The sequence below is a fragment of the Canis lupus genome, chromosome 28 (genome assembly GCF_011100685.1).
Source record: "Canis lupus familiaris isolate Mischka breed German Shepherd chromosome 28, alternate assembly UU_Cfam_GSD_1.0, whole genome shotgun sequence".
NCBI classification, from domain to species: domain Eukaryota; kingdom Metazoa; phylum Chordata; class Mammalia; order Carnivora; family Canidae; genus Canis; species Canis lupus.
The window spans coordinates 7104792-7118238 of NC_049249.1; the positions used below are offsets into that span (position 1 = coordinate 7104792).

Below are 13447 nucleotides of genomic sequence, written 5' to 3' on the forward strand. Positions count from 1 at the left end.
CATTATTAATATAATTTTGAAAAAAAAAAAAATTTCGAGACTATCATTCCAAGTTTTATGTATGAAGTCCACTGCCAAAAGCCCATTTGACATCTTTTTGAACTATCAGCCAAAGTGCTAGTCACCTGGTGACTTCATTCTGTTTCTAAACTTTGAATTCCGTTCTATATCTTCTTATCCAACAAACTTGCTTCATATTTGATCATGTTTCTTAATAACCCATCACTTTCTCCATGAAACTCATACACCTAAGCTTCAGCCTCATCTTAAGTCACAAGTCACAAATATGAGTGCCTACACAGGAACCAGGCAGATAACATAGGTGAAGTATGGTAAGTCCTAACAGGGTGTAGCAACAATGTAACAACCTTTTCTCAGGACTGAGAGTTTATAAAGTACAGGATACTAGGAATAGGGAGTTCTAAAATCCTCTAACCTGAACTGTAAAATATAATACTGTGAAAAGAGGCTGTGGGTTTAAATGAGGACAGAACTAATGTGTGAAAGCTGCTGTTGACAAACCTGTCCCAAATTTGCTGAAGGGGTGTTTGGGATTCCCCGTAGCTTTTTCCAACTGAAAGAGTCTCCAAGCATCGTTCATCACATTCTTCTCATGTTCTGAATCAACTGCATTCACCTCTCTGTCTTTGCAACTCTCATCAAACAAGGGGCACAGGAAAAACTGTGCAAACCTAAGGGTGTAAAACACAATTAACAATTTGAAAGCTGTTATTTTTAAGAGTAGCCTTTTGAAAATATGTTTCAAACTTAACAGATAAGACATATGAATTCTACAGAAGAAAAAAACTACCATCCCTACCCAAGAGAAAAGAAATGCAAAATAAATTCTAAGTAACAGAAGAAAAATACTAGACATATATAAGTTCAGAAGTCAGAGATATTTTTTTTTAAAGATTTTATTTATTTATTCATGAGAGATACAGAGAGAGAGGCAGAGACACAGGCAGAGGGAGAAGCAGGCTCCATACAGGAAGCCCGATGTGGGACTCGATCCTGGGTCTCCAGGAATAGGCCCTGGGCTGAAGGCGGCGCTAAACCGCTGAGCCACCCAGGATGCCCTACCCCAAGAGATATTAGTGAAAATATAGTCAACACACTTCAGATGCCAATCCCAAGTCCAAGTTGTACCTGGCCTTCTAACTAACTGGCTATAGACCAGAGGTTCCCACCACCTCCTCTGCTTCAATTAATTTGCTACAGGAGCTCACAAAACTCAGAAAAACATTTTACTTACTAGATTACCAGTTTATTATAAAAGGATATAATTCAGAAATAGCCAAATGGAAAGGATGCACAGGGCAAAGTACATGGAAGAGGCACGGAGGCCACTCTCCCCAAACCTCCATGTGGTCACCAACCTGAAGTTCTGTAAACCCTGTGCTCTTGGGTTTCTATGGCAGCTTCATTACCTAAGCATGACTGATTAAATCACATGACTGATTAAATCACAGGCCATTGGTGACTGAACTCCAGCCCCTCCTCCCCTCCTGGAAGGTCTGGGGATACGTGTCAAAGTTCCAAATTTCCAAGCTAGTTACCCTGGAAACCAGTCCCCCAAACAGGTTACCTAGGGGCTTCCCCAAAGTCACTTTATTAATGTACAAAAGACACCTTGAACATTCTCATCAAGTAAGAAATTCTAAGGGTTTTAGGAGATATGAATCAGAAAAGGGAAGAAAGACCAAATATTTATTTCTTTTATAAATCAAAATACTACAACAGCAAAAAGTCAAGGCATATTTATGAAGACAGTAGCAATCTATTTAAGATTTGCAATTTGGCAAGTCACTAAAATCTTTGTTATGTATGTCTAATTCTCCAAAAAAGGAAAAGGCAGGTGACAGTTCTTGGGCAAATAAATCTTAAATTCACAGTTTTAGAGGCCACTGAACTAAGACTCAGACATTTTAGGACAAACTAAGTGACCTACTTTTTTTTTTAATTCCTTTTTAAGTAGGCTCCGCACTGGGCATGGAGCCCAACACAGGGCTCAAACTCACGACCATGAGATCAATCTTGATCTAATGATCAAGACATGAGCCAAGATCAAGAGTCAGACATTTAACCAACGGAGGTACCCAGGAGCCCCAGGTGACCTACCTTTTAAAGGCTCTATTTGAATATTTTTCTTCTTATAAAGAAAAACAAACAACTTTATTTAGTTGGGAAAAAAATAATAGAATGAAAACCCCATGAAAGTAGTTTGACCAAGACACAATTATGGGCTTTTACAGAATATTAAGAGAATTTAAAAATGTTAATAACCATTGATTCAACAAATGACGTGGCATGTAACTCTGACGTAGATAATTAAATGCTCCTCTCAAGGCTATCCTTCACTAGTAGTACCAAAGTTTAAACTAAAATAACTTTAGTAAGGGAGCTGGGTGGCTAAGTCAGTTAAGCCTCTGCCTTTGGCTCAGGTCATGATTCCAGGGTCCTGGGGTTGAGCCCTTTAGTCTGGCTCCCTGATCAATGGGGAGTCTGCTGGGGCAGCCTGGGTGGCTCAGCGGTTTGACACCTGCCTTCAGCCTAGGGCCTAATCCTGGGGACCCAGGATCAAGTCCCGCGTCGGGCTCCCTGTGTGGAGCCTGCTTCTCCTTCTGCCTGTGTCTCTGCCTCTCTCTGTGTGTGTCTCTCATGAATGAATAAATAAAATATTAAAAAAAAAAGGGGGGAGTCTGCTTCTATCTTTGCCTCCCCCCTCCCAACCATACTCTCTAATAAATGACTTTTTAAAAATAATAAAAAAATAAAAATAAAACAATTTTAGTTGTAAGTTAACTCTCCTGTATCAGGTTGCGATTTAAAGCATGATTTCATATAGTGAATCTTAAGAACCTTTAGACTCCATCTTATAAAAACAAAATCCAGAATTCAGATAAAGCTATCAACAGAAACTGTCTGAAGAGGGCCTAAGAGATTCTTGGATCTATAGATATCTCAGCAATTGTACTTCACAGTTCAACTGTCAAAGAAACTGCTATCACTACATGATATTTATTCTATGCACACAGTAAATATGATACTGTGCTAAGTACTTTACACATACCAATCCAAAGGAAAACTCCATCTATCTTGAGTCTATAATCAAAGATACATGGAAACAGATATTTCTGGACAAGTAACCTCTTTTACCTATCTCAATATGTTTAAGCTACTAAAAAGTACCTAAAAGTGACATACCATAGCTGGATAGATCCATGTAAAGGGTCAAGATAATGACAATATAATCAATATTTTAATAAGATGCTCTTATGTGCCTCAGTGGCACAGTCTGTTGTGTCGGACTCTTGGTTTTGGCTCAGGTCATGATCTCAAGGTTGTGAGATGGAGCCCCGCAACTGTCTCCAAGCTGAGTGTGGAATCTGCTTAAGATTCTCTCCCTTTCCCTCTGCACCCCCCCCCCCCACTCACACAAATGTTCTCTCTCTAAAATAAATAAATCTCCTGAAAAAAAAAAAAAAAGATGCTTTTATACTAGTGGGCTTTTTTTAATCCTCTGAGTCAAGTAACAGACATCCTCCATCATACAGAGATTATATGAACATCTGCTGTAGCATTTGTAAAGCAGGAAATTAAATGCAGTGTATGATCCCAGGGAACACATTAATGGAAGTCTTCTGGGAATAAATACAAAAGATGATTATACCTCAAAGCTGCTCCCTAAACACTGAAACGTAATCTAGAATAAGTAAGAAACAGGCTACTATGACCCAGCCATGGATCCTGAACCCATGTCTCTTCCCTGTTAATTTTCTTTCCACTAAGGAATAAATTCAAACTACTAGGGTTTTTGTTTGTTTGTTTGTTTGTTTTTTATGATGGTCACACAGAGAGAGAGAGAGAGAGGCAGAGACACAGGCAGAGGGAGAAGCAGGCTCCATGCCGGGAGCCCGACACGGGACTCGATCCCGGGACTCCAGAATCGCGCCCTGGGCCAAAGGCAGGTGCTAAACCGCTGAGCCACCCAGGGATCCCCGTACAATGACTATTATTAATATAAGTAAGCAAATAAAGCTACTACTATAATTGCTAAGTCAAAATTCATTCTAGATCTATCAAAAGGTGCAGAATTATACCTTCTTAGCAATATAGAAAACTATAAAGAGTTACCAAGAAAAAATTCTATTTTGGATAATGAATCAAATCACTAGGATGACAAAAAATTAGAAATTGTTAAGCTGTGTAGAAAGTTGACCAAGAAATTAAATTGGCTTAATGGGGGTTGCTTCAGAAAATACTTTCACAAAACGTCCCCAGGGTTGAAACAGCTGGTCAAAATATTGTGTCACACAATGAAATGTCACCTCATACCAGCGAGAATGGCTATTACCAAAAAGACAAGAAATAACAAGTGTTGGCAAGAACGTGGAGAAAAAGAAACCCATGTTTTGGTGGGAATGTAAATTGGTGCTGCCACTGCAGACAACTCTCAAAAAATTAAAAACAAAATTACCATATGATCTAGCAATTCCGCCTCTGGATTTTTACCCAAAGGAAAAACCCACTAATTTGAAGAAAAGATATAAGCACCCCTATGTTTACTGCAGCATTATTTACAATAGCCAAGGTGTGAAAACAACCTAGGTGTCCATGGATGGATGAATGGATAAAGAAAATGTAGCATATATATACAAAGGGAAGACTACTCAGCTGTTAAAAAAGGAAAAGAAAAAAAACCTCACAAAATCTTACCATTTGCAACAACATGGATGGACCTAAGGGTATTATGCTAAGTGAAATAAGTCAAAGAGAGACAGGTATGATTGCATGGAATGTAAAAAACAAATCTCATAGATACAGAGAACAGACTGATAGTTGTCAGAAGAAAGGGGATTTTGAGGTGGGTGAAAGGAGTCAAGAAATACAAACTTTCAGTTATAAAAATCAAGGGGATATAATGTACAGCATGGTAACTATATTCAGTAACATTGCATTGCCAACTTGAAAGTTGCAAAAGAGTAAATCTTAAAAGTTCTCATAAGAAAACTTTTTTGTAACTTTGTATGATGACAGATGGTAACAAGATTACAGTGGTGATCATTTTGTAATGTATACAAATACTGAATCATTATGTTGTATACCTGAAACTAATACAATGTCAATTATACTTCAATAAAAAAAAATTGGGGGTGCTTGGGTGGCTCAGCTGGTTAAGCATTTGCCTTCAGCTCAGGTCATGATCCCAGGATACTGGGATAGAGTCCCACATGGGCACTCTACTCAGCAAGAAGCCTGTTTCTCCTTCTCCTTCTTCCTGCCACTCCCTGCTTGTACTCTGTCAAATAAGTAAATTCTTAAAAAAGAAAAAAATTCTATATCCAATAAGTATCCTTGAGAATAGAGTAACTAAAGGAGAACAGAATATTCAAGTTCTACCATCCTGGAATAGGAGCATGTTTGAAAAGAAATCCATGACACTATTACAGTTTATTCTTCATCACATGCTTCATATATAATACTACTTAGAACGGGAAGAGCTGGCAAGAATTTTAAGACTGGTTTAAAGTCAAGCCATTATTTTTCCTCTACCACAAAATAAATATGTATCACCCATTTTTTTTTTTTTTTAATAAAACACAGGGGAAAATACTGGTTAAAATACTTCTTGTTAAGCTATAAAGCTGTGAAGACATCTTTATAAAAATAGTAACTGTTACTATTGTTAATGTAATAAAATGCTCACGTTGGATAATTCCTATGGTACTCGGCATTACCTGTCTAGGGCACCTTCTAGGTGTTCGTGGGAAACGTCAAAATAGTAATTGGTATGTTCTCCACTGGTAAAGGCATTTGAACTTCCTGCATGCTCACTGAGAAACTGGCTGTATTCATTTTCTTTAGGGTATTTCTTTGTTCCCAAAAATAGCATATGTTCACAAAAATGACTTAAGCCAGCAATATTTGGAGGATCTGACAATGAACCTGAAAGAGAAAAAACATACATAAATACAACACATCTTTTTTTTATGTTTAAAGTTAGAATAAAATACAGATGGATTGCAGATGATCTGGAACTTCCGTTAACATGACAGCTCCAACCATACAATCAGAGAAAGTTAGGCATAGGCTGCTCTAAAATGGTATTGTTTAAATTCTAGCCTCAGCTTGTGATACTAATTAGCTGGTAACTTTGGGCAGATTACTTAACCTCTCTGGACATTAGTTTCCTTACCTATCATACACTGGAGGGGAAGAAACAGTTGAATTCACTGTTTGATAAGACCTAGAGCTTTCTAGTTCTGACAATTTATTGCAGGGGACAATACAGAGTAGTGGTAAGAGCACAGGTTTAGGGTTATCTGCTCTGCTGACTCTGAAACTGTGAGCACAATATTTTATCTTGCCTCAGTCACTTTTTCTATACATACCTCATCTAGAGAGCTGTGTGAACACAAATTAGATGATATTTACAAAACACACACCATGTCATACTTAGAAGTAATTATTTGTTCAATACATGATGGTTATTACCTTATTTCCTCAATTTTAAAATACCACTGAGTTAAATAAAAACTTTTCAGATAGAAAAAAAGAAACATACTTATGTACATATAAGCAAGAATCAATTTGACTAAAGCCACATTAAATGTAAAGGAAATGTCACACAAGAATCAAAAAAATATATTTCCTAGTGTATCAAAAGTGTATAAAAGTGAAAGCATTACCACTGCTACTATAAAGGATGAGGATTAATTTCCTTGCTGCTAGGTCACCTTAGCTGAGAACCTAAAAAAATAAATGTAAGATTATTTTATTTTGACAAATGTAGATTGTCAATGGCTGTTCAGGGCTATTGTACAAAGTAAGGTACATCAAACTGATAACTAGGAGGTCTTTATCTGCACACCCATGGAGAGTTCTAATAAATGTCAACATAAGATCAAGAAAACAAAACAAAGTTTAATTCACAATTTTAAATTGTACCTATGTGTACATCAAGTGCTGCTGATGACTTATCTGTGGTCGGATCACTGATAAGAAGTACTTTGATACCATTGGCCAGTTCTAGCCCACGGTATTCTCTCTTGTCTTCAGGGGATTTGATAATGTGATTTCCTAGTCTCTTGATAGCTGGATTATTCATTTTGCTATAACTCTTCTCTTGGAAACTGAAAAGAAAAAAAGTATTAATTGTTGCACTGTGGCTTATTTTTTTTAAAGACTAAAAAGTAATTATTAATTTAGTAATTACTAAAAAGTAATACCAAGCAAACCCATATAATACATCATCAGATTAAAAAAATGTATCTGGAGGAAACTTTTTCTATAGCTTACCTACAGGGTAAAATCATTTCTCTCTTCCCTCTTACCCCTCATTCTTGTTAGGGAAATGCTAACAATATTGTTTTTGCAGAGTCCAATTTGATCTAGGAGAGCACTTGGATGGAAATTTGAGACAGGATAGGTTGAGCAATGAGCTGGTCAGTGTATTGACCTAGAAAAGAGTTTTTAATAACCAATAACTGCTTTCCCACACATTTCAGAATTTTTTTTTTACATTTCAGAAATATTTACTAAAGATGAGAAGTTGTGTGAGGATTAGTATTCGACCAACCAAAACATTGCTGATGATATTCAAAAATAGGGCAGGGGCAGCCTGGGTGACTCAGCAGTTTGGTGCCACCTTCAGCCCAGGGTGTGATCCTGGAGACCCGGGATCGAGTCCCACTTCGGGCTCCCTGCATGGAGCCTGCTTCTTCTGCCTGTGTCTCTGCCTCTCTGGGTCTCTCATGAATAAATAAATAAAAATCTAAAAAAAAAAAAAAAAAAAAAAATAGGGCAGAACTAGAACTCATGGGTCCAATATGTCCATGCTCAAACAGAACAGAACAGAACACAGGGGACTACAACCCTCAATGAGAAAAAAATCCTGTAAAATTCTTTTTTTTTTTTTTTTAATTTTTATTTATTTATGATAGTCACAGAGAGAGAGAGAGAGAGGCGCAGAGACACAGGCAGAGGGAGAAGCAGGCTCCATGCACCGGGAGCCCAACGTGGGATTCGATCCCGGGTCTCCAGGATCGCGCCCTGGGCCAAAGGCAGGCGCCAAACCGCTGCGCCACCCAGGGATCCCAAAAATCCTGTAAAATTCTGATACAAAATAAGATACCGGGATTACACTAGGAAGGCGCGGGGGGTTGGGGGGGGTGGCGGGGGGGAGGGGAGGGGAGGAGTACATACAAACAAGTAAAAAAGGTGGGAAGGGACCCCAAGCAATTTTTATAATCTGGTGAAAAACTGAATGCCAGAGCAGGAAGAGTCTAGTTGTCTTAAGATGTTAGATAAATTCTCTTACAAAGGACTTCCCTCTCTAGGAAAGCTGGGTTACCAGAATGGGAAGAGGCTAGACATGGAATTTGGTAGGAGTGTTGCCTATAATTAGCGCAGGGAAGAGATGTTCCAGAGTCTGGGATTGTGTATGTTTTTGAGACTAAGAGTTGATGCTCTTTTTCTCTATACTGGGAATCATTTAAGAGACAAAAATGAGCCTGTTATATTAGTAGGCCAACAGACTAATCAGATAAAGTCTGATCTGAGACTACAGAGGAAAAATGACCCTAAAGCTAGCATATATTCTTCTTACCTAGAAGAAGACAAAAGAGGTAGATCTATTTGCTTCTTAAAGACTGAGAGACATCCAGATTTAAATCAGAAGGGGCATAAATATAAATAGGCATAATATTATTTTCAATAAAATCTTTGTCCTTTGTATTAGAATATCTGGAAGTTAAAGGAGGGATAAATCCAGTTTGCTTTTACCAGAATATATTCCTCTCTGAAATTAACTAACTACTCTTCTGAGTAACAAATGATTAACCAAAGAGGTCTGCTCCTATTAAGATTGTCCCCTAGATCTCCTTTTAAGATTCTTTGGAATTTTAAAAATCAATAGTCTAGGTCATAATAAATATATAATACTTTTAAAAAATCACATAATACTTTATACAGATACTGCTAATAGTCATGCCCTATTTATAGTAAAAATTATTTCTTGAAAAACAAAGCATAAAATATAATGCTAACATTTTTGGGATATAAGATCACCATTGGAAAATTCCAACTCCTATTTCATTAGTCACAAGCCACTGAAGTTCGATGTTAAAGACAGATGAAAATATGTGAGTGCAAAGTCTTAAAAAAAGGTGTTTTGTGGTTAAAAAAAAAAAATCTCAGGGAACAGAAAACGATCTATCTGAACCTCCAAGGAAGAACACAAGGATAATAATCCTGGTTAAGGTATTTCCCAAGAACAATCTGTTGGGATTGCAATAAATGCCTTCAATATAGAGCTGATTTCAAAGACTTTAATCTGGGTTGAGATTAAATAAACCATGAGACAGCCTTCATTGAGACCCCCAGGAAGAAGGGCAGCATTAAAAGACAATAGGAAAGCTCAGAGTGTACCACAGAGAATAGCTTAGGGTCCCTCCTCTAAAGCTCTACTAGAGAGAGGGGTTGGGATTCTCTCCGGAACAAAAACCAAAGGTTATTTGTTTTTATTCCATTGCCATTGTTTTCACCTAACTCCTCTTAGTGTGCTCACCCCAGGTAGTCTGACCTAGGGGAGCCTAGGGCTACAAGGGCTACAAGTGACTAAAATGAAATGATGATGATGATGATGATGATAGAGCTCTAAAAAGTCTGTCCAACCCACAGTTGTGGTGGGGAGATGAAATACAGCTCACTTTAGTAGGACAAATTGTCTTATTCTGTGGGAGGTGGAAAATTCATCAGAAGTAAGATAACCACCCTCCACTATAGGCTATATTCTGTACCTTGTTCAGGGTTCAGTTTCCCTTGTCCAGATTTTCTTTTTTTTCCCAGAGGAAAAAATATGTACCATCAGAGTTCATCACAGGCATGCACAGAGAACTCATTTAGATACTCAAGGCATGACTGAGTGAAATCTCTGGTGATTGAGCACAAAGATATGAATTTATTCTCTAAGTCAAATATAAAAATTAGTCCAACTACTTTTAGACATTAGTACAAGAGATCAAGAACAACTATAAATTTCTATGCTGGCAATGCTACCAAATCAAGTATCATGACTTCTTGAGGAAGTAAAAGCCAAAAGAAACAGTAGCAACATCTTCAAACAAGATCCATCCCCAGCAATCTATATTCAGTAGGCATAGTCTGGATCCCTGCAGCCTATCTATCAGCACATCCTACAACAATTTGATTCTCACCTTCTGGAGAACTGAAGGAAATGATCGGGAACTCCTCTGACGATGAATTCATCAACAGCTTGCCTGTCTCTGTATTTATACTCTGTATTCATGAGATCACATCCCAGCTCCCTCATTAGCATAAAGCCTTCAGGAATAATTCTGACTTTCAGATGACAGGCTGGTGCTAACTCAAATGCTTTCCCAGACACTTATTTGGTATTTTTAACCTAAGTCAAAATCTTAGGAGCAATAAAACTACTTTCAAATTTACCAACATTATCATACATTGGAAGCTTCATAAGGCACAACATTGTCAGTGTTCAGCATTCTGATAAACAGGAGAGGGATTTAGCAATTATGGTATATTTTGCAATTCTGTTCAGAATTTAAAACTAATATAAAAGCTGGAAGAGTCATTACATGTTATCTAGTCCTTTGCAGTTCATGGACTGGCAGCACTGGCTCTTCCTGAGAGCTGGTTAACAATGTAAAATAATCAAAAACCACCAGAGACCCACTGGGCCAGAATCTGCATTGCATTTGAACAAGATCCCTAAGTGGGCTAGTACCCTCATCTTACTTATAGGGAAACTGAAGGTCAGGGAACTTAAATCACTTGCCCCAAGATCATACAGCAAAAAGTTACAATGAGAACTCAACTCTTAACTTTCAGTCCTGTGTCCACCCCAGGTCCCCCAAAGCCAAAAGAACATTTAAGGAGGCCTATTAAGATGCAGACAATACGCCATGTACATTAGCTATAAAGATAGTATCCCAGAGCCCTCGCTCTGAAGGAACTCAGACTAGTGAAGGGAAAACAGGCCATTACCTTTTTAAGCGTGGTGACAGAGTTGTTCCTGGGGCACTATGGGAATAATGAAACAGGGGCATCTAACTCTGTGTAGGAGGGGAGAGAGGGGAAAGAGAGGCAGTGGAAGCATGACAAATAAAAGGAAAGACATACCTGAGCAAAGGACTGGTGATGAGAGAAAAAAAAAACAACAACAGGAGGCATAAAGCAGAAAAACAAAAGCACCAGAACTCCCCCTGAAAGATCATGGATTTTATCGAGACATGTAAAGACCTAAACTGCAGGTGTGCAAAATTAAATTCCCAAATAGGTCATTTTCAAATTCCCATACCAAGAGGAAATTTTTTATGCAAATCATCTTTTATTCAGATAACCTTTGACAGTCTTTTATCTCATATCTCTTTAAGTGTTTCACAGCCTATTTAATAGGAGATTGAGAAATTTTTTTGCTCTCTACCCACCCCCGTAGCCCCAGACATATTTAAAGGCAGACTTCATCTATCTCTAATTTCTAAATGCATGACCTATAAACTCAAACAGGTGAATGCCCTGCTAATAGCAAAATTAGAAATCAAAACCTCCCTTCTGTGGAATCCATCCACCCACTCCTAAAACTGGAGGTGGAAGCTGAGCTTGCCTATGGCACTCCTGGATGGGGAGGAGGCACCCACAGAGAAAATGTCTGAAATCAGAATGACACCATAAACATCCTTTCTTCCTGGAAGAAAACAGAGGTTAAGACTGAATATCAAGGTAGTATCGGTAAGGGTTCAGTGGTATGAGCCCTAGAATGCTTCAGAGTAAGATCACATATTCTCAAATATTATTCATGTTACTTAATGTAAAAAAAAAAAAAAAAAAATCACAACATGTCTCAGGGAAGCAAATGCCCATGGCTCTTCAGCTATACAGAACAGTATACCTCACTTTATATGCCAGCTAGATCATAAAGGTAGGTACAAACTAAAATCCTGTCAATTAAATCTCAATTCTAACTCTCTATCCTCTGGAAAGAAGTTTAAGATGAAAAAATGAACCTTAAATGAGTAAGGGTGATTGCAATTTAAAAGGACTCCTACTGGGACACCTGGGTGACTCAGCTCAAGGCGTGATGCTGCAGTCCCACATCAGGCTCCTCATAGAGTCTACATCTCCCTCTGCCTGTCTCTGCCTGTCTGTGTTTCTCATGAATAAATAAAATCTTAAAAATAAATAAATAAATAAATAAATAAGAATGAATGAATGAATGAATGAATGAATAATGAATGGACTCCTACAGGGGTGGCTCAGTTGGTCAAGCATCTGACTTGATTTCAGCTCAGGTCATGATCTCAGAGTTGTGAGACCAAGCCCCCATTCAGTTGTTCACTCAGCGAGGAGTCAGCTTGAGATTCTCCCTCTCCCACCACCCCTCCCACTGCACATGAGTGAGTGTGTGTTGACACACTCTCTCTGAAATAAATGAAATTTAAATAAATAAAGGAATCCTACAGCAGCAGCATTTTGGAGATAGGTGCTTTTGCAAATTTTTAGTTCTGGTACATACATATCAATGGCTGATGGTCATTTCAAAAGTGACAAGCTTGGGATCCCTGGGGGGCGCAGCGGTTTAGCGCCTGCCTTTGGCCCAGGGTGCGATCCTGGAGACCCGGGATCGAATCCCACGTCGGGCTCCCAGTGCATGGAGCCTGCTTCTCCCTCTGCCTATGTCTCTGCCTCTCTCTCTCTCTGTGTGTGTGTGACTATCATAAATAAATTTAAAAACAAAAACAGAAACAAAAAAACAAAAGTGACAAGCTTAACATGGAACACTTTATAGGGGCTTTATGGAGGTTGAAGCAAATGAACAAGACCCCCATTTTTTACCCCTTGACACACAGTTAGTTGACCACAGGTTTCTTACAGTTGTAGTTTGGGGACTGAGGGTGTTTCACACCTTCTTTCTTCCACAGGGAGTCTTCAGGCTTTTAGAAAATTTAAGATGCCATGTACAAAACTATTACTAACAATTACTCTCATATACTTTATAAACTGCCCATTTAATTTTCCCATTCTCCCTAAGTGACAGGTCACAGCAGCTGCTGATGACCATTCTCCTCAACCCCAGAAGAGGAAACAAAAGCTCAGTGATTAAATGACTTCCCCCAAGGGCATTTACACAATTGATTTGTGGCAGAGCTGGAACTATAGAGAAAGAGGAAGCGTGGGAAGGGGAGGGGCAGAAGGTGATACTTAAGGAAATTATAAATGGCTTTTTTCCTCAGCTCACAGTTACCACCCCCACAGCCATTCCCTGACCCCATTCCCCTCCCTTACAATCCCAAATAACAACAAGGAAACAAAAATTAAAACAGGTCGAAATAAATGCTCCAAGGAGAGTTTTCAGTTCTTTTACTCCCCTCTCCCCACAGAAAACAGAGATAGGTAGTGGAGG

The 13447-nt window shown here is 38.5% G+C and overlaps 1 protein-coding gene across 1 annotated transcript in view; it reads right to left on the reverse strand.

Moving 5' to 3' along the window:
- The window catches only part of IDE (insulin degrading enzyme), a 122847-nt gene that overhangs the window by 79292 nt on the left and 30108 nt on the right, over window positions 1-13447 (reverse strand). Inside the window, 3 exon segments of the mRNA NM_001314100.1 lie at window positions 523-692; window positions 5742-5949; window positions 6952-7136. Coding sequence (NP_001301029.1) covers window positions 523-692; window positions 5742-5949; window positions 6952-7136 — 563 coding nt within the window.